Source organism: Mesoplodon mirus, assembly GCF_964341445.2.
Source record: "Mesoplodon mirus genome assembly, chromosome: 11".
In the NCBI taxonomy this organism is placed as follows: domain Eukaryota; kingdom Metazoa; phylum Chordata; class Mammalia; order Artiodactyla; family Ziphiidae; genus Mesoplodon; species Mesoplodon mirus.
This window is the reverse complement of record NC_138987.1, coordinates 39,093,202-39,121,171: the sequence shown is the minus strand read 5'-3', so window position 1 is coordinate 39,121,171 and position 27,970 is coordinate 39,093,202. Positions and strand designations below refer to the sequence as shown.

General features: G+C 45.2%; 1 protein-coding gene across 4 annotated transcripts in view; it reads left to right on the top strand.

Annotated features, from left to right (window-relative positions):
• The window catches only part of TCF20 (transcription factor 20), a 97,097-nt gene that overhangs the window by 43,289 nt on the left and 25,838 nt on the right, over positions 1-27,970 (top strand). For all 4 annotated transcript variants that reach the window (XM_082636592.1, XM_082636591.1, XM_082636594.1 and 1 more), the window contains exon 2: positions 23-5,740. In XM_082636592.1, the coding sequence (XP_082492718.1) occupies positions 59-5,740 (5,682 nt within the window). In that variant the 5' untranslated portion in view covers positions 23-58. The remainder of the gene's footprint in view (positions 1-22; positions 5,741-27,970) is intronic.

The following is a 27,970-nucleotide window of genomic DNA, read 5'->3' as shown; positions in this document are numbered from 1 at the left end:
TTTTTTTTCCTTCCATTACCAGGAGGGCTGTTGGCCTGCTGCAGTGCTGCTGAACAGTATGCAGTCCTTCCGGGAGCAAAGCAGTTACCACGGAAACCAGCAGAGCTACCCACAGGAGGTACACGGCTCATCCCGGATAGAAGAGTTCAGCCCTCGCCAGGCCCAGATGTTCCAGAATTTTGGGGGTGCAGGTGGCGGTAGTGGCGGCAGTGGCGGCAGCAGTGGTGGTGGACGACGAGGAACAGCGGCTGCTGCTGCAGCAGCGGCAATGGCCAGCGAAACCTCCGGCCATCAGGGCTACCAGGGTTTCCGGAAAGAGGCTGGAGACTTCTACTACATGGCAGGCAGCAAAGACCCCGTGGCAGCCGGAACCCCGCAGCCTGCTCAGCGAAGGCCTTCTGGGCCTGTGCAGAGCTATGGACCCCCCCAGGGGAGCAGCTTTGGCAATCAGTATGGGAGTGAGGGTCATGTGGGCCAGTTTCAAGCACAGCACTCTGCCCTTGGTGGCGTGTCTCATTATCAGCAGGATTACACGGGACCTTTCTCTCCAGGGAGCGCTCAGTACCAGCAGCAGCCTTCCAGCCAACAGCAGCAGCAAGTGCAGCAGTTGAGACAGCAGCTTTACCAGTCCCATCAGCCTCTGCCGCAGGCCACTGGCCAGCCGGCGTCCGGCTCATCCCACATGCAGCCGATGCAGCGGCCCTCAACTCTGCCAGCCTCTGCCACTGGTTACCAGTTAAGAGTGGGTCAGTTTGGCCAACACTACCAGTCTTCTGCCGCGACCTCCTCCTCCTTCCCTTCACCACAACGTTTCAGCCAGTCTGGACAGAGCTATGACGGCAGTTACAGTGTGAATGCTGGATCCCAGTACGAAGGACATAATGTGGGTTCTAATGCACAGGCTTACGGAACACAATCGAATTACAGCTATCAGCCTCAATCTATGAAGAACTTTGAACAGACGAAGATTCCACAAGGGGCCCAGCAGGGGCAGCAGCAGGGGCAGCAGCAGCAGCAGCAGCAGCAGCCGCAGCAGCCGCAGCAGCAGCCGCCGCCTCAGCATGTGCTGCCGTACACCAACGCTGCCACCAAGCTGCCGCTGCAAAGCCAGGTGGGGCAGTACAGCCAGCCCGAGGTTCCTGTGAGGTCCCCCATGCAGTTTCACCAGAACTTCAGCCCCATTTCTAACCCTTCCCCGGCTGCCTCTGTGGTTCAGTCTCCAAGCTGTAGCTCTACCCCATCTCCTCTTATGCAGAGTGGGGAGAATCTCCAGTGTGGGCAAGGCAGTGTGCCGATGGGTTCCAGAAACAGAATTCTACAGTTAATGCCTCAACTCAGCCCAACCCCATCAATGATGCCCAGTCCTAATTCTCATGCTGCAGGCTTCAAAGGGTTTGGACTAGAAGGGGTGCCAGAAAAGCGGCTGACAGATCCTGGGTTGAGTAGTTTGAGTGCCCTGAGTACACAAGTGGCCAATCTTCCTAATACTGTTCAACACATGCTACTTTCCGATGCCCTGACACCTCAGAAGAAGACCTCCAAGAGGCCTTCTTCATCTTCTAAGAAAGCAGACAGCTGCACAAACTCCGAAGGCTCCTCACAGGCTGAAGAACAACTGAAGTCCCCTATGGCAGAGTCGCTGGATGGAGGCTGCTCCAGCAGTTCCGAGGATCAAGGTGAGAGGGTGAGGCAGCTAAGTGGCCAGAGCACCAGTTCTGACACCACCTACAAGGGTGGAGCCTCAGAGAAAGCAGGCTCCTCACCAGCACAAGTCACTCAGAACGAAGCCCCCAGACTCAGTGCCAGTCCTGTAGCCAGAGAAGAGACCGCCTCACCAGGTGCTAAGGACATGCCATTGTCATCCGAGGGCAACCCAAAAGTCAGTGAGAAGACAGTTGGGGTGATTGTCTCCCGGGAAGCTATGACAAGTCGGGTAGAAAAACCTGGTGGGCAAGAAAAAGGCTCCCAAGAGGATGATCCTGCAGCCACTCAAAGGCCACCCAGCACTGGCGGGGCAAAGGAAACCAGTCATGCGTCACTTCCACAGCCAGAGCCTCCGGGAGGAGGAAATAAAGGAAACAAAAATGGAGATAATAACTCCAACCACAATGGAGAAGGAAACGGCCAGAGTGGGCACTCCACAGGGGGCTCTGGTTTTATAGGCAGAACTGAGCCTAGCAAATCTCCTGGAAGCTTGCGCTATAGTTACAAAGATAGCTTTGGGCCAGCCGTGCCAAGAAATGTCAGTGGCTTTCCTCAGTTTCCTACAGGACAAGATAAGGGGGACTTCACTGGCCATGGGGAGCGAAAGGGTAGGAATGAGAAGTTCCCTAGCCTCCTGCAGGAAGTGCTTCAGGGTTACCACCACCACCCTGACAGGAGATATTCTAGGAGTACTCAGGAGCACCAGGGCATGGCTGGTGGCCTAGAAGGAGCCACAAGGCCCAATGTGTTAGTCAGTCAAACCAATGAATTAGCTAGCAGGGGCCTTTTGAACAAAAGCATTGGTTCCCTATTAGAAAATCCCCATTGGGGCCCCTGGGAAAGGAAATCAAGTGGCTCGGCTCCTGAAATGAAACAGATCAATTTGGCTGACTATCCAATTCCCAGAAAGTTTGAAATAGAGCCTCAGTCATCAGCCCATGAGCCCGGGGGTTCCCTCTCTGAAAGAAGATCAGTGATCTGTGATATTTCTCCACTAAGACAGATTGTCAGAGACCCGGGGGCTCACTCACTGGGACACATGGGTGCCGACACCAGACTTGGGAGGAATGAACGTCTCAATCCAAGTTTAAGTCAGTCGGTCATTCTTCCAGGTGGGTTGGTGTCCATGGAAACAAAGCTGAAATCGCAGAGTGGGCAGATAAAAGAGGAAGACTTTGAACAATCCAAGTCCCAAGCTAGTTTCAACAACAAGAAATCTGGAGACCACTGCCACCCTGCTAGCATCAAGCATGAGTCTTACCGAGGCAACGCCAGCCCTGGAGCAGCTACCCATGATTCCATCTCAGACTATGGCCCACAGGACGGCAGACCCACGCCAATGCGGCGAGTCCCTGGCCGAGTTGGTGGTCGGGAGGGCATGAGGGGTCGTTCCCCTTCTCAGTATCATGACTTTTCAGAAAAATTGAAGATGTCTCCTGGGAGGAGCAGAGGCCCAGGGGGAGACCCTCATCACATAAACCCACATATGACCTTTTCAGAGAGGGCCAACAGGAGTTCTTTGCACACTCCCTTTTCTCCCAACTCAGAAAGCCTGGCCTCTGCTTATCACACAAACACTCGCGCTCATGCTTATGGGGACCCCAGTGCAGGTTTGAATTCTCAGCTCCATTACAAGAGACAGATGTACCAACAGCAACAAGAGGAATATAAGGACTGGAGCAGCAGTTCTGCTCAGGGAGTGATCGCTGCGGCTCAGCACAGGCAGGAAGGACCCCGCAAGAGTCCAAGGCAGCAGCAGTTTCTTGACCGAGTACGGAGCCCCCTGAAGAATGACAAAGATGGCATGATGTATGGCCCACCGATGGGGACTTACCATGACGCCAGTGGTCAGGATGGTGGGCGCTGCCTCATGTCTAGTGATGGTCTTTCTAACAAAGGCATCGAATTGAAGCACGGCTCCCAGAAGTTACAACAAGAATCTTGTTGGGATCTTTCTCGGCAAACTTCTCCAGCCAAAAGCAGCGGTCCTCCAGGAATGTCCAGTCAGAAAAGGTATGGACCACCCCACGAGACCGACGGACATGGGCTAGCTGAGTCTACACAGTCATCCAAACCTAGTAATGTTATGCTAAGGCTTCCAGGTCAAGAGGATCATTCTTCTCAAAACCCCTTAATCATGAGGAGGCGTGTCCGTTCTTTTATCTCTCCCATTCCCAGTAAGAGACAGTCACAAGATGTGAAGAACAGTAACGCTGAAGATAAAGGGCGCCTTCTTCACCCATCAAAAGAAGGTGCTGATAAAGCCTTCAATTCCTATGCCCATCTTTCTCACAGCCAGGAGATCAAGTCCATCCCTAAGAGAGAATCCTCCAAGGACCTTCCAAGTCCGGATGGTAGAAACTGCCCTGCTGTTACCCTCACAAGTCCTGCTAAGACCAAAATACTGCCCCCACGGAAAGGACGGGGGTTGAAATTGGAAGCTATCGTTCAGAAGATCACATCCCCAAACATTAGGAGGAGTGCATCCTCGAACAGTGCGGAGGCTGGGGGAGACGCAGTTACTCTCGATGATATCCTGTCTTTGAAGAGCGGCCCTCCCGAAGGCGGGAGTGGTGCTGTTCAGGATGCCGAGATGGAGAAGAGAAAAGGTGAGGTGGTATCTGACCTAGTCTGTCCAACAAACCAGGAGTTGAGCATAGAAAAGCCTCTTGCACGGTCTTTGGAGGAGTGGCGTGGCAGTGGGGATGACAAAGTGAAGACCGAGACACACCCAGACACGGCCACTGCTGGAAAGGAACCCCCTGGTGCCATGATGTCCGCCACCTCACAGAAGCCTGGGAGTAACCAAGGGAGACCAGATGGTTCCGTGGGTGGGACAGCACCTTTAATCTTTCCTGACTCAAAGAATATACCTCCAGCGGGCTCATTGGCTCCTGAGGCAAACCCCAAGGCTGAAGAGAAAGAGAACGATACAGTGATGATTTCCCCCAAACAGGAGGGTTTTCCCCCAAAGGGTTATTTCCCATCAGGAAAGAAGAAGGGGAGACCCATCGGTAGTGTGAATAAGCAAAAGAAACAACAGCAGCCACCACCTCCACCCCCTCAGCCCCCTCAGATACCAGAAGGTTCTGCAGAGGGAGAGCCAAAGCCAAAAAAGCAGAGGCAAAGGAGGGAGAGAAGGAAGCCTGGGGCGCAGCCAAGGAAGCGGAAAACCAAACAAGCAGTTCCCATCGTAGAGCCCCAAGAACCTGAGATCAAGTTGAAGTATGCCACTCAGCCACTGGATAAAACTGATGCCAAGAACAAGTCTTTTTTCCCTTATATCCATGTAGTAAATAAATGTGAACTTGGAGCCGTTTGTACAATCATCAATGCTGAGGAAGAAGAACAGACCAAATTGGTGAGGGGTCGGAAGGGTCAGAGGTCCCTGACCCCTCCACCCAGCAGCACTGAGAGCAAGGTTCTCCCAGCTTCATCCTTTATGTTGCAGGGACCTGTCGTGACAGAGTCTTCTGTTATGGGGCACCTGGTGTGCTGTCTGTGTGGCAAGTGGGCCAGTTACCGGAACATGGGCGACCTCTTTGGACCCTTTTATCCCCAAGATTATGCAGCCACTCTCCCCAAGAATCCGCCTCCTAAGAGGGCCACGGAAGTGCAGAGCAGAGTTAAGGTGCGGCACAAAAGCGCTTCAAATGGCTCCAAGACGGACACTGAGGAGGAGGAAGAGCAGCAGCGGCAGCAGAAGGAGCAGAGGAGCCTGGCCGCGCACCCCAGGTTCAAGCGGCGCCACCGCTCGGAAGACTGTGGCGGAGGCCCCCGGTCCCTGTCCAGGGGGCTCCCTTGTAAAAAGGCAACCGCTGAGGGCAGCAGCGAAAAGACTGTTTTGGACTCAAAGCCCTCCGTGCCCACCACTTCAGAAGGTGGCCCCGAGTTGGAGTTACAAATCCCTGAACTACCTCTTGACAGCAATGAATTTTGGGTCCATGAGGGTTGTATTCTCTGGGCCAATGGAATCTACCTGGTCTGTGGCAGGCTCTATGGCCTGCAGGAAGCGCTGGAAATAGCCAGAGAGATGGTGAGTACGAGAAATCCCTTACCAGTTGCTCTTTTTGTTACTTCTTTTTGATTCCTTTTCTTCCACCTTCACTTGTTTCAGCCGTATTTTTTATTCTTTCACATCACATGGTGATTCCTCCAAATTAAAGCCCCTAAACTCATGTACAACACAGGGAATATAGCCAGTGCTTTATAATAACCGTAAATGGAGTATAACATTTAAAAATCGTGAATCACTATGTTGTACACCTGTAACTTACATAATATGGTACATCAACTATACTTCAATTAAAAAATAATAATAAAGCTCCTAGACCCAAATAACAGAAAATTAAGTAATTTGGACATTTGTTTCACTTTTTACTTTTATCAGCAATATGTGTTCACAGGTTACAGGGTCATGCTCTGTCCTCCAGCTCATTAAACCAAACGTCCCTGTTTCATCCCTTCTCAAACCTGATTCCTCTGCCAGTTTCCTGTGTTTCTAAACGATAAGTTTTTACTGCCACTTGTGTTATCTACGGATCTTTTTTCCCATTTTTCAACATCTGACTCTAATACTTATGAAATATATGCTATGGATATAACTCCTTTTAAAACTTTTCACTTCTCTAAAATTATTAATTCATGTTTTTATTTGCTTTTTATTTTCTTGGACGACATCTTTCCAATCCAAACGGCTCCTTCCACAGGGGTTTTTGTTCTTCAGGTCTTTTTTTTTTTTTTTTTTATTGGGGTATGGTTGTTTTACAATGTTGTGTTAGTTTCTACTGTACAGCGAAGTGAAGTAGAGTTCCCTGTGCTATACAGCAGGTTCTCATTAGTTATCTATTTTATCCATAGTAGTGTATATATGTCAGGTCTCTTTCATAACTTTCCTGGGGCGTTCATCATCACAATCATCATCATTTACTTCTTCCCTCTGTGGAATGCTCTTACCTTACCCATGTCTTTACCTTACTTAGTCTGGGTCCTTATTTAATGGAGTGCATCATCCTTTAGGATTTTCCTGAGAAAAAGGATGCTTGGGAGGTAAATACATTGAGGTCTTATGTATCTGGACGTCTTTATCCCATCCTCACATTTGATGGAGGGTTGGTTGGGTATAGAATCTAGTTGCCTCTCACAATCTTGGAGTCATGCTTCCTGACCTGTCCTCTACCTCCTAGTGTTGCAGTCGACAGGACTGGAACCACTCTGATTTTCAGGCCCTTATATGTGTGTTGAGTCTTTCTCCTCTGGAAGTTTAAGGATCTTCTCATTTCCCTAGAGTTCTGAAATCTCAAATGATAGGCCTTGAGGTTGGCCTTTTCTTGCCATCTGTAACTCATGGCTGTTAGATCAGGAAGTTTATGTGTTACTTCTTTGATAATTTCCTTCCCTCTGTTTTCTCTATTCTCTCCTTCTGGAATTCCCATTAATTAGGAATTGTACCTCCTGGATTGATCTTCTGGCTTTGTCTTTTCTTTCCTATTCTGTGTTCTTTCTGTCTTTTTGTTCTGATTTCTCCATGCTTTCTACAACTTTATCATCTAATCAACCTTTTATATATTTATTTTCATATCTGATATTTTCAACAACTTTCTCTTCTCTGACTATCCCTTTGTGGGGACAGTTACCTGGTTAAACTGGGTTGAGTAGGGGACCTAACTCCTCATACAGGCTTTGAGCTAATGTTCTGGTTTCCAGCCCCACCTTGTACCCCCCACTTTCTGAGACACCAGTGCTTCCCAGGCTCTGTGCCACAAGGTGGCCGGCTTTCTAGTGGCTCCTCCCCAGCACTCTCCCCTCTTCTTCCCTTCAGTCTGCTGAAGCACTTGCTCTGTTTTATTTCCAGTTTCCAGAATTTGGACATCTCCTGTGTGTTGTTTGTTTCCCCTCCCATTCTTCAGGTCCTCATGAATTTATAAGTTTATCCCTTCGTTTTTGTGGAAAGGAAACAGATGTGTAAATGTATGTTCAGTCTGTGATGTTTAATCAGATGAGAGTTTTTTGTATTGATTTGTATTTAAAACTTTCCATGCTTGACAGATGTACAGGTGACTTTCAGTCATACTTAATAAGGGTTTTATCAGCCAGGATCATAGTATTCTTGGACACTTCATACTGTCCTCTCCTCCCCACTACATCTTCCCCACAATGCACTGTATTTTATCATTGCATTATCCCCAGAATTTATAACAGTGTCTGATGAAAAGGAAGTGCTTGTAAACTATAGTCCAGAAAAGGTAATTAATGTGAAATTTACATATATTTTAAATTAGAACATTCTAATTCAGCCACACAAGGAGTTTGCTTTCCCTCCAAGACATTGTCCCCACCCCCCCACTTCCCCACAGAATCTTTTTTCTCCCTCCTTCACCCTCTGCACCACCATTGTCACTCCTAAAGCCCCAAGTTTGAAATAGATTTGCTTTTTAGACACAGTGGCTTTTTTTTTTTTTTTTTTTTTTTTTTTTTTTTTTTTACCACACTTCTTGGCTTGCGGGATCTCAGTTCCCCGACCAGGGATTAAAGCCAGGCCACGGCATTGAAAGCCCAGAATCCTAACCACTAGGCCACCAGGGAAGTCCCCCACAGTGACATTTTAAAATGCAGAAGTCCTAAAGGGACATAACATTTAAGACTGTAAAGTAAACACAAAATTCTTTAGTCAGTTCTGAGAGCTCAGTAATCCATTAATCATCCTCTTGCTCCAGTTGATGGCCTGCTTGCCAACTTCACTCTGATGGTTACAATATTTGGTGGGTTGGTTTGTTTTATTTGTTACTTTTTGGTGTGTGTCGCTATCTGCCCATGTTTTCTTTATTTCAACATAGAACATTATTGACATCTCTCAGAGTAATTTTTATGTGTAAACTTTTGAACATTCTCTAGTAATAACTGGTAACCAGTAATCAGCAGGCTAAATCCTTCTCAGCAAACCACTAGATCCCGTGTCTCAATTCAAGTCTGGTTTATAGAAAGTAGAAAGCACCCTATAATGATGCGACCACCCTAAATCACAGCTCCCTCCATCCTCAAAAGGGCCAAACAGCAGGCCTGCCTTTTAAAACTCCTAGTCAGGAATCATGTCTTCAGAAAGTGACAATTTAGTCTTCTACTTGTCAGCTTTGATCCCAAAATAAAATCTGGAATGTTATAATTGGAACAAATACACTGAATATGATAAATCAGTCTCTTTAACCCATCCCTCATAGCTTTCATTGACTAAATGGTTAAAATAACATGAAGGACATTAGGTAGAGAACATTGAAAGTAGTTTTTGATTTTTAAAATATTAATTGCAGCCTCAACTGTTTAAGTTGGAAAGTTTCATTTAAAGGTAAAAGGCATAAAAACAGGTATTTTTGTCCCTACACTTTTTCTATATAGTAGAGGCTCTAAACTTAGATCTTGGGGTTCTGTGATGGCACCATCAGGGCTGCAGATTCCACTCTCCTTTAGTAACTGGTTTTAGAACAGTTGACCAACCTTTTTTTAAAAAATTGAGATGTAATTGACATATAACATTATATTAGTTTCATGACCAATCTTAAATCTCATACTGCAGCTTTAAGCTTATTTTCTTATATTGTACTCATTCACTATACCAGTGCCCTTTAAGAATATTACCAGGCTTCCCTGGTGGCGCAGTGGTTGAGAGTCCGCCTGCTGATGCAGGGGACATTGGTTCGTGCCCCGGTCCGGGAAGATCCCACGTGCCGCAGAGTGGTTGGGCCCATGAGCCATGGCCACTGAGCCTGCGCGTCCGGAGTCTGTGCTCCGCAACGGGAGAGGCCACAACAGTGAGAGGCCCGCGTACTGCAAAAAAAAAAAAAAAAAAAAAAGAATATTGCCTTTCTCTTCCCTTGATCCATTCTATTTTTTTTACATCCCTCTTTTAGAATAGAATGCCCGCTTTGTATATTGAATTTTTTAGTACACTGCACATCTGTTTCGTTCTCACAAGCCACTCAGTGAGATAGGAAGAGAGAAGACACCATTCCATTACCCTCAGAATAAAGGACGGCTTGGCTTTAGTGACACATGCTCAGGTAGTATAGCCCAGTGATGTGCTGATTTTTAAAATGGTTTAAAAAGTTACGCTTCTTGGCTCTTGGAGCTGATGCTCTGCTGTGACTACAAGATCCTTTTCAGTTTTATTTGCCTAGTTTTTACTCTCCTTTTCTTAATGTACTCGAGAACAAATTACACTAACTTGCCTTCTTTTATTTAATTTGATGGATGCTGTTTCAATTTGTCAAGGTCACTTTGAGTCTAGTTTTATCTTGGGTTTTAGCAGATGCCTTCGATTTTGGTCTGCTTAATAAACGTGCTCTCAATCCTGTCGTGTTGCGATAAGGCCACATATATTTGATTAAAGATCCATTTTGGCCTATGTATTTATCAGGTGTTTTGACAAGCATGATATTATAACAGAATAATACAAAGTCTTTGACAAACAATAGCTCCTCTCCCTGTAAACTTCACACTAATCTAAAAATAGCTGAAAACTAGAACATTCCTGTACAGACGGCCTTCACTGTCTTTACTTTTCTGAGTGTCCTCTTTGGTTTTGTCTAACTATGACCTCTGATTATTTACCGTGATGTAATTATATATGTGAATCCTCTGACATGGATGGTATGACAGAAGTAATTGCCTCTAAATAGACATACAAATAATTTGTTACATAAAAACCTGTTCAATACGTTTAGGAATGGGAAGGCTTTCAGGGATCTGGTGGCCATGGATCTCTGGTGTGTCCCTTGAGACTGCACATCTCAGCTTTGCCGGCCTGTGCTTATTTCCCTTCCCCTCCTCCACTACCTAGGCTGGTGGCACCGCTTCCAAATAGATTGTTTTCAATCTTGAAAAGTATATTAAAGATTATATTTAAAGGTTATTTAAAGTATTTAAAGGTTATTTATAGTATTTAAAGTTTATTTTTATTACAAGTTTAAATAATGGGCAATAATAATTTGCCTTCACACATCTAACAGGCTAACATCCTCCTTAATTTACTTTAAATTGTGACAAAAAACATAATTTGACAAGTATAAAAGTAATAATACGTTGATTATGTTGTGAAAGTGTGACTACGTGTTAAAATGTCAAAAACAGGTTAGTTAGTTTCTCCGGTTATTTGTAAAATAAAGGCATTGTCCCATATTCTCACTGAATTCCCATCTATGTGCTCCTTAAGTTAGCAGCCTGGCACGGATGCTGCCACCAGCCCATGTCCTGCGGAAGCCTTCCACAGACTCCTGGTCTCTGCTCTTAGCTCCAGTATCCTTCTTCCCCCATTGACTCTTTCCTTTCCCTCATCCCGTGCCCCCAGCTCATCGCCCCTGCACGCTCCTCTACTCTGCCCCTCCCTCTCTCACATTCCCACACTCTCTCTCATTCTCCTCTTCTGTCTTCCTCACACTCCCTCCCTCCCCAGCCCCCGTCACTTGGTCTTTGTCATCACAGCTCTCATTTCTGTTACAGCCTGTCCACATTACACATTAAGGCACCGAGGCCTATTCATCTCTCTATTCCCATGACTTTTATCATACAGCAGAAAGTTGTGTAATTATCTTATTTCCTATTTTTCTTAACATTTACCTGTGTGATAGATATCTCTTTTTATAACACTACATGATGGCCTTGAGACTGAACCTACAGAGAAAGGGTTAATTTTCTTTCAGAATTTGGTTTTTCTGAATTCTAGGGAATCTCCTGTGAAATTTGAAGCTTAGAATTTTATTTTTGTTTATGTTACCTTACAAATGGAAAGACTTAGTGTTCCTACAATCTATTTCTTTATTTCTTTTAGGGATGAGAGAAGCATTACACCTGATTTTTAAATAAAATTTATAAGGGGCACACTCTTCTTTGAAAATGCTGAAGGACCATAAATAAGAATATTGACAAGTCACTGTATATTAGGCCAGATAATTCATCCCTGAGATGTTAAGCTAGTTATTGCTGATATGTTAAAAGAGCTCACATGATCAAATAGTATGTAAAAGTAAGTATTCATTTCAATTCAACAAATATCTGAGTCCTTGTTAGAAAACCAATAGAAGTCTGAAGTTAGAATGCTGTGAGGGACCTTTGTCACTTCACAGGTGAGTGAGCCTCAGCCCCGGGCTCCAGGGCTGGTGCGTGAAGAGAAGCCCTGTGTGAGGGCTCCTAGACCTTGTCAGGAAGGTTCGTGCGCTTCCTGCAGAAAGCAGTGCCTTGCCCCACACAGCTCCTGCACGAGGGAGGCACAGCTTCCTTTACCCAGCTTTGTTAGAAAAATGGAGCTTCCTCCCCCTCATCCCAAGCCAAGGCCAGTTTTGCAGGCACCTGAAGGCCACAGCCGAGACCAGTTTCTTCCCATCTTCCCATGTATTGGAAAGAAGTCTAATAAGGGAAAGTCCAGTCAGCTTAATGGTTGCCCTCAAAGATCGTCCTCACCTTTCTGCCTTTGCCGTTCTGCTCAGCAGCTGTGTGTGTGTTGGCGGGAGAGGGGGCTAGGTCAAAGACCTGGAATCATGTTGCTTCCTGTGAATTTCCTAGCTGGTCACTTGCTCAAGTCACTAACCTCTGTACTTCACCTTCCTCATATGTAAAATATGGAAGCTGATGGCACCTGCTGTAAAGAGGGTTGTCCTGAGCATTAAATGAGTTACTCTTTGGAAAGTACATAGAGAAATGCTTGGCATGTACTGTGGGCTGGTGTCTGCCCTAGAACGGCATCCTCACTTGTTGTTTTGGCGAAGATGTGTTCCTGTTATAAGCTCGCTCAGTAAGCTGTGGTTTATATCATTCCATCCTAGCACAGTTAGTGATTCGTCCCAGGAGTGTCCAGAACGTATCCTCCTGGATGGCAGAGTTGCCCTGCATGTGAAACAAACAGTTTCTCCTCATTTTTATTACTCTGGTGGGAAACTCAAGTTTGCGGGGAGCGGGGAGCGTGGTGTTTAAGGTGTAATGTTAATTACTGTCTCATGAAATAGCATTAGCCCACACGAACACTCTCAGGAATTCGAGTCCTCAAGGAGAGGAGGCAAAAGGAAGAGAATAAAATCTGTCTACACATTAAGTAAAGACATTAATATTCTTGTGAGTTGGTAAATTTTTGATAATGATTATCTAAGGCCACAGTAAAGAGTCTACCTAGTAATAGAGTTTTTTAAATAAACATTTTTGACAGGTCAGCACTATAAAGGAGATCCAAAATTATTAAGAATTCATGGAATGATTCGGGACAACCACACTCCACCTCCCACCAAAACTAGTTAATATGTGTAGTATAGATGGACCACAGAGGGCTCTATTGTAGTCTTGGGGTTGAGCCTTTATAATTTATGGGCACTGCGAAACCACCAGCAGTTGGTGGGTTCCAAACCATTCCTGGAGGCTTTTGAGTTGTGGTTTTTAGATGAAATAAGTACTGTGGGCTGATGTTAGTCCTAGAAGGTGTCCTCACATGTCATTTTAGTAAAAATGTGTTCCTGTCATTAAGCTTATTGGGTAGAAGTCAAACCAAAGAGAAAATTCAGCCCTATATGACCCTGTCCCACTAATCCAGGTACAGTGGAGTGATTTTGGCTATGTGTGCTTATGACTGACGCTTGATTTGAATATATTGGCAGCATACTGCTGTCAAGTAACGTGCATCGTGAGAACAGAACTAAAGAGCTGCTACATAAGCAGACGCGTGAGACCAAGGCCAACAAAATAACGAACTTCAAGTCTGAAGTGGTGCAGGTCCCTTCTGATGGGAGTGAGACCCAGCTGCAGTGACATCAACTTTTGTTTTTTAATTTTATTGGAGTATAGTTGATTTACAATGTTGTGTTGTTTTCAGGTGTACACCAAAGTGAATCCGTTAAACATATACATATATCTACTCTTTTTTAGATTCTTTTCCCATATAGGCCATTACAGAGTATTGAGTAGAGTTCCCTGTGCTATACAGTAGGTCCTTATTAGTTATCTATTTTATATATAGTAGTGTGTATATGTCAATCCCAATCTCCAATTTATCTCCCACCCCTTACCCCCTGGTAACTGTAAGTTTGTTTTCTACATGTGTAACTCTATTTCTGTTCTGTAGATAAGTTCACTCGTACCGTTTTTTTAGACTCCACATATAAGCGTATCATATAATATTTGCCTTTGTCTGACTTCATTCAGTGTGACAATCTCTAGGTGCATCCGTGTTGCTGCGAATGGCATTATTTCGTTCTTTTTTATATGGCTGAGTAATATTCCATTGTATATATGTACCACATCTTCTTTATCCATCTGTCGATGGACATTTGGGTTGCTTCCATGTCCTGGCTATTGTAAATAGTGCTGCAGTGAACATTGGGGTGCATGTACCTTTTCGAATAATGCTTTTCTCCGAATATATGCCCAGGGGTGGGATTGCTGGATCATATGGTAGTTCTATTTTTAGTTTTTTAAGGAACCTCCATGCTTTTCTCCATAGTGGCTGTACCAGTTTACATTGCCACCAACAGTGTAGGAAGGTTCCCTTTTCTCCTGTGACATTACCTTTGAAGGCATTTTATTTCTCACCTGTTTTACTAAGCAGCTAGTAGAAGAGTTTCTAGTAAAACGTATGCTCATTTAACAACCCTCAGGCATACTCATTGTGACTGGCTCCGTGGAGATGCCAGGTGGTTCCAGACTTTGAAAATAGTGTCTATGAAATTTAAATCTTGGTTCAGACAGATATCAGATGTAGGTCCTTTGTTTGCTTGAGAGTTACTTTTTTTTTTCCATTCAAAAACTACTTAAAACTGGTTAAGATAAGCAATAGGGTAATTGCCAGATGGTTCTCTTTGCTTGTTTCTAAGTAGAGTTCTCTCTGGAAAGAATCAAAATATATTAATGCTTTGAAAAGGCAACACCTCACAATATATTTGTTTGCTGACACAAGCCCTTGCACCTCCCAACAGGCCTGGGCATTTTAACCCACTGTTGTTCATGAAAAGCACATGGATTTTAAAAAAGCAGCTCACCTGTCACCTGGTTCCCCAAGCAGCAGGTCCCCAGCACTCCCATTATACCTGTTGCACTACTTAGCACCGTGTACTGTGACTGTCTTCCTCACCAGATTGGTTCCCCAGGGGCTAGGTCAGCCCTCGGGCGCACTGTAGAGAATGACACAGGGCTGATCAGCACAGCGTGAACCTGTGACTTAAGAAAGACATGTAATGAGCAACGAAATATCTGGTGGAGGAAGGTGGGCCTTTGGATGTCATTTAAAGTATTTTTCGAAGCATGTAATAATTGAAGAGAAATGTTAAAATGTGTTTTGGTAATGAGACTGAGTGACAGTTTTTTCTATATGCCACTTCATAGTTTCAGCAAAAAAAATTAATGGTTGAGAGATAGTCAACCATGGTAGTGTTAATTGCTCATCCCGGTAGTTCTTTGTGAGGCACAGCATACAAGGCACTCTCCAAAGGTTTTGTTGTTTGCGTGTTTTATTACTGTGTGCCCTTCGAGACAAAAATGTGAGATGGAGGTCAGTCACCCAGAGCCCTAACACTGGTTTATTGTCCTAGACTGACCACCTAGAGGAGAGATTTGACTCAGAAGGGAGAGGAACAGTCCCTGTATGAGAATATGACCTAATGACACTCAGAACTCATGTTCCAGATCTGTCTATGAAGCTGCCCACTGGCCTCCCTCAAAACCAGCATATGTGTGTCCCCTGCCTAGTTCTGTGCTCTCCTCTGCCCCAGCCAAAACCCTTGGAGCCATCATAGACTCCTTCCCTTGTTTCCTATTGAGACAGTCATTGTTCTTGTTTCCTAGAGAACTCAAGTCTCTCATATCTTCATTGAAACACCCCAGCCGCCCCCTCAACCATCATCTTTTCAATTAGGTACCATCTTAATCAGTCTCTCTACTCTTTAGTTTGACCCCCTTCCATTTTCCACTCTAAAGAGATCCTTCTAAAACCCAAGTGTGGCCATGCCGTTGCTTACAACCTTGGTTTACTTACACCCTTTACTAGTTGGCATCTGATAGGTGCCAGGAACAGATTGGTGCACATAATTAAAAGAAGACAATGTGGTAGAAAGTAACCAAGGTAGCTGCTTTAGGTTGGGAGCCCAGGGGAAGTTCCTGGAGGTGCTGAGGTGGCAGTGGTATAACGAGCCAGCCTTTGAGATCAGAGAGGTACAGGGTACAGGGGCTGCAGGGAGGAGTGGAGCTTGGTGGATTTGAGGGTCAGGAAGAAAGCCAGTGTGGTGAGGCCGTAGCAGAAAAGAGGAGAGGGTAATGAGGTTGGAGAGGTCGGCAGGAGCTAATCCCCATGGCCTGTGTGGGCAGGAGTGGAAACAGCAACTGGGCAAATGCGGTGCCATTTCTTTAAACAGGAAAGCCTGGCGGAGGAACAAGTTTTGGTGGGGAGATCAGGAGGTGTACCACGTCCATGTTAAGTCTAAGATGCCTCCCTTTTAGACATCCAAGTGACCATCTACGAATTAATGAATTTCTGATGGATAGTTCCTTGCAGCTAAGAGCAGCTCTAGATTAGCTTAGATCAGCACGTGTGTAAGGACTGTGAGGGTGTGGAGTCTGTGTAAACACCGAAAAGCTGCACCTAACTTGGGCGAGGGGAAAGGTGAGTCAGGAAGGCTCCGGAGGCCCGACCTGCCCAGAGTTACTGTGCGCTCGGACCAGCCCAAAGCTCAGAGTGAGCGGTGGGAAAAATAGGCCCACGTCACGATCCATACCTTCCCGCTTTCCCAAACCCCTCCATCAAGCCCTCTGAAACTCACAGTCCGCCAGGAGCACACTCTTAATTCTCTTCTCTGAACGACCCCTCCCTGGCTTTCTCAGTGTCACTACCTCTGTCCCCTTATCCCTCACAGGTGGACACAAACAGTCATTAACATTTGCACCTTCACTCTGGTCCAGGTACTCTCCAAGAGTGACATGTCAGCCCAGGGGTATAAGCAAAGCACCCGCAGTAGAAACTGAGGAACAGCATGCAAAGCTACCATGCGCTTGTGGGTGGCATACTTACAAATGGCTGCTGCTGCCTCCTGGCAGGCGAGGCTTTGCAGTGCTGCAGACCTTTTCCTCATTAAAGCCAGTCACCTCCAAGGATGCTGCCTCTCCAGCAAGGGAATTCCGTTCTCCCATGCCATCTACCCCACCCACACTTAGCAAAAAAGCGAATTCCATTTAAGTTGAATATGCCAACAAGATCTCGTTGCTCAGCTCTGGAAGGCTCTCCATTCAAAACCTTCCAAATTAACTTTCAGAAGCCCAGGAAATGATCCAGCCACACATACACACACACACTGAGACCACCAGCAAACACCAGTTGTTGCCTTTAGCTCCTTAATTTGACTTGGGAATTATGAAACCCCATCTTCTGTTGCTTCTTTGTAATCTCACTCATGAAAGAAAACCCACATATATGGTGGAACCACCTTTCATCACATAAATACTGTGTCCTGACCAGGCTGCCCAGAGAACAGGTACCAGAAGGAGAGCAAAGGAGGTTCTTGGATTTACCCCACAGATGGTCTCCGAAGACACCAGAAGAGATTGTTGGGAAGGAGTGCTGGTGACAGAACGTTGTAGATCTCAGTTTTTCCTTCATCCAAATATTGGTAGGGGTTGACTTCTTGGAAAATTGTAATGGTAGACAAGTCACTTCAGCCTCTCCCAGCCTAATTTCTTAACCTGTGAAGTGGAGATAATAACTGATCTACCCTGTCAGGTTGTAAGGGGTAAAATGAGATATGTCAAACAGTCACTTGACATTAAAAAATTGAAGGTGGAGGAGGTAGTCGTTGAATTTAATTAATTCTGATCTTGGTCATATTATCTCCGAGTTCCCATTTTCTCCATCTGTTGAAGTGAGGATTGGCCTCTTGCTGAGTATCTTCCTGCTCTTGAAATGAAGAAGAAAGTGTCCCCATCCACGAAGGTGGATTGAGCCAATAGCTGTTAGACTTTCTTGGGGGTAAGAAACACCTGGAATGCTGCATGTTCAGTCTTCTTGGGTGGCGGCCACGACGCTTCTGGTGATGCCGGGACAGGTGACAGACTGAAATCAACTCTGAAAACTCAGTGTTTAGCTGGTCAGCTAACTTTGGTACCAAAGTTTCCATTCTAGGTTTGGACCAAGTTTTTTTTTCCAGTGCAGGGTTTCTGGGAAGTCACGGTATGGAAGGACCTGAAATGTCCTGTGAGGTGTCTCACACATTATCACCTCATTAAGTGGCCCCATAAAGCCTGCTGAGAGGGTTGGTGGGATCTGGCTCTAGGGTGTGGGGACCAGTGACCCTGTGGATAGTTGAATTGGCATGGCAGTAGCTTAAATATGCAAGATGTCCTCATTTTTTAAAGTTCCTTTCTGCTGGGACTATGCCCCCATATAAAAGTGCCTCTGCTGTCTGTCCCTTTTTAGGCTGCCCCTGCCCTTAAAGAACCTGCCACTTCCAGGAATAGGGTGGCTTTGCCTGACAAGATCTTGACTTGCAATACTCAAGTTGTTCTGTTGGGAAGATGGGGATGGGTGAGGTGGAAGCAGATCTGGTCAAGAAAGTATAAAACAAATGCAAGTAGGAAGAGAGGCAGTGAAAATAAGGAAAAAGATCTCCAAGAGTTTGGAACTTCTTTGGAGCTTTAAGTTCCAGTATGAGCTGCACAGGTTTGAGATCTTGCTCAAGGAGGCCTGTTGTGGCAGCGAGTTCGTCATTTCTGCCACCAAAATTGTAAACAGTTAAATATAAGTGCCTTTCTGGATGCATAGACCCAACTTGGCGCTGGATGATCAGTGGAGAGGAGCAGGATTATCCTGAGAGTCACTTTCCTGGCAGGTGATTTCTTTAAAAAAAAAAATGCCTTTTTAATGCAGACGTAGAGAATGGACTTGAGGACATGGGGAGGGGGAAGGGTAAGCTGGGACGAGGTGAGAGAGTGGCATGGACATACGTAGGCTACCAAATGTAAAATAGATATAGCTAGTGGGAAGCAGCCGCATAGCACAGGGAGATCAGCTGGGTGCTTTGTGACCACAGAGAGGGGTGGGATAGGGAGGGAGGGAGGGAGACGCAAGAGGGAGGAGATATGGGGATATATGTGTACATATAGCTGATTCACTTTGTTATAAAGCAGAAACTAACACACTGTTGTAAAGCAATTATACTCCAATAAAGATGTTTAAAAAAAAAAGATGCCTTTTTAGATTCAGAAAGCACAAAAGGCAATCATTTCTCCTTGTAGGCCAATCCACTGTTTGAGCAAAGGGTAAAAAAATTAAGCTAGTATGTGGTCTTGTGCAACTTAAATTTCACTGTTTTAAACTCTGTCTATAAGCATTTATCTGTACACTTAGAGAAAGCTGTTCTCTTTCTCACAGGGCTGCCGCAGGGCTCCTCCTCCTGCTGAGCTAGCCTTTCTCAGGTTCTCAGCTGCTATTCAGAGCAAGCATGCTAATTACTGCCTTAAACCTCCTTTCTAACTTCTTAAAGGGCACACATCCCTTTTCTTCCTACCATGTGGAAACTCCCCTCAGACAAAATATATAATGTTCTCAACAGAGTTACAGCTTTCTGCTCCAGCTATAAAAGAAAACCTCTGATTACAGTTGTTTTAATGGAGTATATGTACCTGTGAGTTAGATAAAATGCAAACTGTTTCAGGAAAAAACCAAAGTCTGGTTAAGCCAAAGAAACATCATTAGAGAGGCCTGTGTTGACTTTCTTGTAAGTGGAATTATGAAGAATATGTATTTACATAGCAATGTACATTTTAAGATCAAGAGAAAAATGATTAAACTAAGCCTTCTTTTATAATGCTTTAATATTCTAGAAGGGCAGGAATGAAGACTGGTTTTAACTTAATTGTGGCAGGTAGATACATTTTATCTGGGATATTGCTTTGTATTGCTTTGGTTTTGCCTCTGTAAATTTGTTATTGCTGAATCTGAAGACTGTTAACCCAGGAGAATGAGAATTAGACCAGGAATTATAGGATATTTAAAACCCACAGTGAATGGCCAGCATCTGTGCCCACCATATCCACGTTTGAAGTTCATTCCATATGTGATCATTAAAACTTTAAGCTTTGTGAGCACCTTGGTAGAAATAATGACTAGTACCTGTACTAATACATGTTTAGAGAACATTATCATCATTTTTTAAAAAGTCATTAAATACCGTGCCTGTCCTATTAAAAAAATGCTGTTGTAATAAAAAGATAAATGTTCAAAACAAGTGCATGAAAGTGGCAACATTGCTGGGTGTAAGCATTAGTAGTGGATTGTTTTACAAGCTAGCTCCTCCTGGATGCCTGCACTGCCATCCCCAGCTTCCTGTGTCCTTGCAGATAAGCCCAAAGGTCTCTGCTGTTCAGGAGGCCATCCTGGGACTGCTGCTAGGCCCTCATTTTCCCTACTTTTTTTTTTTTTTTTTTTAATCAATTTTTTTTTCCTGGCCACATGGCATGCGGGATCTTAGTTCCCCGACCAGGGATTGAACCCGTGCCCCCTGCAGTGGAAGTGCGGAGTCTTAACCACAGGACTGCCAAGGAAGTCCCATCCCTTCTGTTTTTATACAGAGTGTCTTAGGAATACCCTACACGTCATTTAAAACATACTCTTCTCCTTCACTGTCGAGCACATTCTGGGTTGATTGGGGGGATTTTGGGTTTGTTTTCCTCATTGATTTTCTTAAAAGATTCTCCACCCTCCTCCTTTTTCCCATCTGGGTACTGTTCCCAGTTTACTGTTGAGACGAAATTGAGGCTGAAATTAATTAACTGGCCCAAGCTGGTCTAGCGGAGGAGGCAGGACCGGACGCTGGTCTCCTGTCTCCTGTGGAGCCCCTGCTGCCGGTCCACCTCCACTGCCACTTCCCTGGACAGCTCCACCCCAGGAAGGAACCCAGAGCCTCCTCTCCAACCCAGCTGTCTCTCCATTTTTCTCTTTTTGTGTCTTTGTCTCTTTTTAGGCTGCCTATATTTGAGGCAGGAACCAAGAAAAAGAGCCCACTGAATATAAGGCAGGCAAATCCAGGAGATGTCAGCAACGACTGGAACATGTCTTTAACTGGATCGTTTTCTCCCTTCCACTTTAGGATAAACAAGAAAATGATAAGGAAAAAAGCTTGATAGAGATTTATTTTGAAAAGCAAGTTTTAAGTTATACCTCCGAGTCACTTTGATTTAAAAAAAAAAAAAAGCCTAGTATCTTACAAGAGTATTCCTAATAATAGAATCATCACTCTGAGGCAATAGAGAATAATCAGTTTAATTCAAAATAGTGTAGACTCATGTGTTCAAGAAAGGGTTTCTAGTTTTACCTTCAGTTACCCAGAAAATGTCATTTGAAATTAAACCCTTTCCTCATCATTCCAGTTGAGATATTGCTCAAAGTCCACAACATTGTATCCTTAACTGGAATTTTTCTAAGAGTAAGTAGCTTTTAGAGCAGGGGCCACTTGTGTCCTCTCCTCATTGGAGTCCTGCTGCACAGGTGCTGGAAGGGCTCCCCTTCCACTGTGCCTGCCAAGTGAGGGTCCCGCCACTTACGCCACACACACCTAGGGCTCACGAGACACATCTCAGACCCCTGTCTCAGACCCCTGTGGCTGTGGCTGTAGCTTATCACCAAGTCCTGTTGGTTTTATCTCCAGATCTCTAAGTGCAGCCTCTTGTATGCACTTCCACCCCCAAACCCCCGTACCCAAACTCTTCTGTGACATGCCTCACCCAACAACAGGCCACCTTTGACCCCACATTCCTGCTCACCAGCTCTCTGCGCCTTCAGAATCCTGCGCCACTGTGTCAGCTCTCCACACCCTGAGTGCTTGTTCCTACAAGGCAGTTTGTTCCTTCTGCCCTGACATCTGAATGCTTTCCTGACCTGCCTCACTAGGTCAGGGATACTACCTCTAAGCTCTAAAGTACTATTTACCTCTTAACACATCACAATTTTGGTGTCTTACCTACAAACCATTCCATAAGTTCCCCAATGGCAGACTTTTGATCTTCAGTTCAGCCCCCTTGCCTGGCACATAGGCAGGTAAAATTTGTTGAATGAATAAGAAGGAAAGATGATTACGTTTCTGAAGTTGATACCATTTAAGAAAACTTAAATATCAAGGCAAAGACCACCGAGAATCAAAGGCACTTTGATCATATGGTCTCTTACAACCTTGAGAGAAAGCAGGATATTAGAGGGAAAGATAAGGAATAGAGAAAACTTGAGCCGACACAGACCAAACTAATTGGGTTCTTATTAATTTTCTTCTAGCCCATGTTTCCATTTTCTCAACTTTGCGGTTCTGTGCTGTAGACTCAGAATTGACGTGTTAATAAGGCAAATTAAAAGTCCCAAGAACAGCTCATTAGGAAGTCAAAATCCTTTCTTTTCAGTAGAATAACTTGTATTTCGTGATTCTGTAAAGAAGCACCAGCCTGGCTTTTTACTGTTAGCCAGTGGTTACTCACCTTCACCTCTGATGGAGGCACAACAGATGCCTTACTTCTAGTGCACCTAACATGTGAAAGTCCAGATGTGTAAAATAGCAACAACAAAAAAAGAGATGTGATAGAATCTTCTAGAGAAAAGACATCCTTCCCCAGCTGCATCTTAGACCTAATAAGTTTTCATTATTTGTTTGCTGAATGGTAAAGTGAACAAATCCATTGTAAAAAAGGCACGTGCACTCTAAATGTATTCTTCGTGTGCTCAAGGTTGTGGGTAAATTCTGGCCTCCTCTGTTTGGCAAACGAAGTACAGAAAAACAAGAAAGGATATTGTTAATGAAGAAAAAAGTCCTTTAATCCCAAACCTTGTAGCCTAATTCAAAGCATCAAAACTTCAGTGTAAACCCATCTGCAAGTACAAAGACAGTAGGAAGGGAATTCAGGGAACAGGCTTTCCTCGTGGATCAAAACAGAGGCCAGGGATGTAACTGGGAGACGCTGCCAGAACAGCCGCACTTAGATTTTGACCTTGGTCATGCTGTCATGCGTTTTGTTCCACTTCCAGGGCCAGTCACCCCTCAACTCCCACTGAGCCACAAAGACATTTTTTATATGTTTATAATGTGGTTTGAAAAGCTTTCTCAAAGAAGCTAATATTTTTCAGGGTCAGCAGCAGAACCGCTTTTTGACTGGGGTTTTTATGGGAGGAAAATGGGAATCTAAATGAGTAATTTTATCCCAGATTTTTATATCTAAAAGATGACAGTTGGATTAAAGAAAGTTGTGCATGTGTGTTTTCTCTCCTGGTTTTGAGGGGAAGCAGATGACTCTATCCTGGAGGCAGAGAAGATGAGCCACTAGGCTCTGGGTGTGTTGTGAGGATCAGAACCACCAGCTGGGTCTCGGCCCCTCATCGTGAGGGATCCAGAAGCAGAGGTGGAAATTATTGTAGATTATCCTGACGTGAGTGAGGGGTTGCATAACAAGGGTGGGGACAGGCTGGGAGAACTGTGGCTAGGAGCACGTGGCAGGTGACACTGGTGCAGACAGCCTGAGTCAGCGTCATACAACAGGCAGGGGGCAGTACCTACAGAGCACAGCAGGCCAGCCCACAGGGCCCTTTTCCTCATTCTGGTTTTGCTCAGCTTTGGACACTTTTGACCTCCTGCTAGTGTTTAATTTGTACTTGATTGCTTTATTCCTTGTTTGTTAAATTTTATTATTATTTATTTTACTTATTTATTTTTGGCTGTGTTGGGTCTTTGTTGCTGTGTGCAGGCTTTCTCTAGTTGCAGAGAGCGGGGGCTACTCTTCATTGCGGTGTGCGGGCTTCTCATTGCCGTGGCTTCTCTTGTTGCGGAGCACGGGCTCTAGGCGTGTGGGCTTCAGTAGTTGTGGTTCACGGGCTCTGGAGCACAGGCTCAGTAGTTGTGTCACACGGGCTTAGTTGCTCCGCGGCATGTGGGATCTTCCCAGACCAGGGCTCAAACCCCGTGTCCCCTGCATTGGCAGGCAGATTCTTAACCACTGTGCCACCGGGGAAGCCCCTCCTTGTTTATTTAAAACCTTTCCTTCCAATGCAAAAGTGCTTCACAAAACATTAAAAATACTTCCCATTAATCTGTATTGTTCAAGGACAGAATTAGGAGGGGAAATAAAATGAAAGTAATAGTGAATAGTAGCTAAGAGATGCAGTGTTCAGAGATTTGGCCAAGAGCTGTCCATACACACCCTCAGAGGTGAAATACTGTTGAAACACACACAGCAACTCAAATTACAAAAAGACTGACAGCAGATGCTCAGGACCACCCAGGGTTTGCTTGTTTCAGGCAGTATTCTAAAGGAAAAAATTAGTTCCAAAAAAACAATTTTTAAACTTACTTTGTCTTAATTTAATAGAATCTACTTGGTATGTGTTTTCTAATTTTGACATCAGTAACTGCCAAAAATATGACACATAATAGGGACTTCCCTGACAGTCCAATGGTTAAGACTCTCTGTGCTTACACTGCAGGGGGGCACGGGTTTGATCCCTGGTCATGGACCTAAGATTCTGCATCCCGCACTGTGTGGCCAAAAAAAAAAAAAAAAAAGACATGTTAAGTCCTAACAATTATGTAACTTTCTAGTTTATAAAACACTCTCACACTTATTTCGAACAACTTTATGAGGAAGGAAAACAAAGTTGACCCTTGAACAGCACGGGGATTAATCCGAGTATAACTGATAGCTCTCCATACCCTCGGTTCCTCCACTTTTGCCTATTCAACCAACCACGGACTGTGTACTACTGTAGTGTTTACTGTTGAAAAACATCCACGTATAAGACCCGGCAGTTCAAACCTGAGTTGTTCAAGGGTCAGCTGTATTGTTAGCCCCATTTTGCAGATGGTAAAATTGATGTGACTTTTTTGGCTTTCATGCAAGAGCTGACACCCTCAGGTTCTCTTTCCGTTGGCCCCTGTGCTGCTTCACACGAGTGTAGTATTTACATTAGACCATCCATGTTTATTCTGAAAAGCCGGTCAGACGGGGAGCTTTTGTCTTAAGGCACAGTTAGCCGTTAGCCAGTGAATGCTGCTGACATGACTGATGGTATTTAAACTAGTATCATCATAATTTTTTAAGATTTAATGGTTTTGCTGGAACAACTATGGGACATAGATGCTACTTTAAAATATATACCTCTCGTAGCACTGAGTAAATGGATGGGGAAGGACTGGGTGTCTCTCCCCCCTGAGGGGGGCTCTGAAGCCTTAGTGGTGCTCTGGGCTGTGGTGTGGCCTCCAGAGGCCGGTGCCAGTCCCTTCTTCCAGGTCTTGAGAATGGCAAACAGCAGCAGAACTTTCCAGCTGGTCTCATGAGCTTTCAGGGGACATAAAGAGATTATCAAACTCTAAGGAAGCAAGAACCCAAAACATAGAGGGTTTTATATGTATTGCTTTGGCCAACACCTTGAAGTGCTCTTGAAAGAAAATTGACAGGGTGCAGAGTTGCCTCAAAGAAAGCTGCTCCCAGGGCAGCTCTACCTGTAAAGAGGGCAGCTCTTTACAGGTAGGCTGTGTCGCTGCCACGTGGCTGGAGTAGACTGCTCGGGCGGCAGAGGCTTCTGTCCTAGATATGGAAGGCGTAATTAAAAGGAAAAGGAAGATCTTGCTGGTGGCCAAAACTTAACACATACCTTGTTCCACATGTTCCACGATCTACTGGCACCAGCTTTGTAACTCATGTTGAAGAGTATTCTCGTTAGTTACCTCCACGTTCTCAAGTGTGTCAGGCATCGCGTTCATTCCATCAGCCCACATTTACAGTTCCTACAGTGTGCCGGGCCCTGAGGATACAAGAATGAGTCTCGCAGTTTTTTTTGGGGGGGGGGCGTGGAGGGTGGACAGACATGAAAAAGTTAATACCGTAAGCACGAGCAGAAGTGTGTGCAATGCTGGCTAAAAGCCATCTTGGGCACAGTAGTGGCAACGTCTGTGATCTTTAAAGCTCTAACGGAACTGATGATCATCAACACTAACAATACCCTGACCCAAATGCTTCAGTGCACTGAGGCTGCTCAGAGATGCTCGTTAAGCAGAGCGACTATTCAGGTCGCGGTTACATCTCATAGGAAAGACATTTCTGTAAATGAAGAGGCATGCAAAATTCTCCCTCAGAGCTTCCTTTGGATATGAACTAAACTACTTTTAGGTGATTCGGCACCAGCAATTTGCCACCTCCAGTATTTCCCAAGATCTACAGTATCAAGAAATGCACAGTTGCTTAAAAATAACTTTTATTCCCCCCTAAATAAACGAAAGATTCACGGTTGAGATGATTGGACCGTTGCTTGTTGTAAAAAGTACTTTGATTTAGAAACCATGATTGAAAAGTCCCACTGTGTGTCTCACTTGTGTGGGGAACAGTATTGTGTGGACTTATCTCTCCTGGAGATGAATATCATTAAACTTGTAACAACAGTGGTGTCAAAAACAAAGGACATGGGGCTTCCCTGGCGGCGCAGTGGTTGGGAGTCCGCCTGCCGATGGTGGGGGGGCACAGGTTCGTGCCCCGATCCTGGAGGATCCCACATGCCGCGGAGCGGCTGGGCCCGTGGGCCATGGCCGCTGAGCCTGCGCGTCCGGAGCCTGTGCTCCGTGGCGGGAGAGGCCGCAGCAGTGAGAGGCCCGCGTGCCGCAAGAGGGGAAAAAAAAAGAAAAAACAAAGGACATTTAGCTGTACACTGACTTTATTAAATTATTTGCACTATGGGAGAGTGGTAGTATACATAGTTTCTTCAGGTAAAAACTAAAGAACAAAAAATCCAGTTGGAAATGGTACTGCCCTGGGTATTGATTTTAGGATAGAAGGGGCGAATAGAAACAGAAGCTATTATACAGATAAGTTTTTATATTGTCTTTGGCACCTGGCATGTAGGAAGTACTTTTCAAATGTTGGATAGTTGAGTAAATGAAGGGGACTAGAAGGCAGCACAGTGTGGTATAAAGAATGGTTGAACCTTGGTGTTCAGAAGAAAAAAGGCTTTAGTTCTAAGTTCTGGTACTTCTAGTTATGGGATCTTCAGCAGGTCACCTTGCTTCTAGCCTCTTTTTGAACCAGAAAAAAAAAAGGTGTTGAAGACAGACCCAGTGTCTCTTCCAGTTCCAGTGTCACTGATCTGATGCCAGACAAGTCTGATGCCTAATAAAAAGAGTGAGTGAAATTGTGGGGGTTTCCATGAGGGAGAAACTTGTTACACTGAGGGATGTAACACAAAAATGAACGGTCGCTTCTCTTACTGTGAGATTCTCAGGAAATCCCCACTTACTAGATTTCTATCACTGCTGTAACATATTACCACAAACTCAGTGGCTGAAAACACACACTTGTTATCTTACAGTTCAGATTAAGGCATCAGCAGGGCTGTGTTCCTTTCTGGAGGCTCTAGGGAAGAATTTTTCTTGTCTTTTCCAGCTTCTAAAGGCTGCCCACATTCTTGGCTCATGGCCTCTTCCTCCATCTTCAAATCCAGCAGTGTTGCATCTCTCTGACCCTGCTTTCATTATTACATCTCCCTAAAGCCTGCAGCTCTGATACTTCTGGGAGAGGTTCTTTACTTTATGGAACCGTGTGATTAGATTGGGGCCACCTGGATAATCCAGCTTACCCTCCCCATCTGCACAGTCCCATTGCTGTGAGGCAAAGATTTTGAGGATGAGGTTGGACATCTTTGACATCTTTGGGAGTCAGTTCTGCCTATCATGCCCCACTGTCTACATTAGTCTGCCGGGGACAGAAGTATAGTGGCGAAAGCACTAAATGGCTCCCAGGAATTCTGAAACCCTAACTCAGCCAGTCATAGCATCTCTCTGGGTCTTTGTTTTCCTCATCTAAAAAGTTGGGGAGTTGACGGGACTTCCCTGGTGGTCCAGTGGTTAAGTCTCCGCACTCCCAATGCAGGGGGCCAGGGTTCGATGACTGGTTGGGGAACTAAGATCCCATGTACCGCAACTAAGCCCGCACACTGCACTAGAGAAGCCCGCACGCCACAATGAAGAACCAGTGCAGCCAAAATAAAATTAATTTTTAAAAGTTGGGGAGTTGAGGGCCTCCCTGGTGGCGCAGTGGTTGAGAGTCCGCCTGCCGATGCAGGGGATACGGGTTCGTGCCCCGGTCTGGGAGGATCCCATATGCCGCGGAGCGGCTGGGCCCGTGAGCCATGGCCGCTGAGCCTGCGCATCCGGAGCCTGTGCTCCGCAACGGGAGAGGCCACAACAGTGAGAGGCCCGCGTACGGAAAAAAAAAAAAAAAAAAAAAAAAAAAAGTTGGG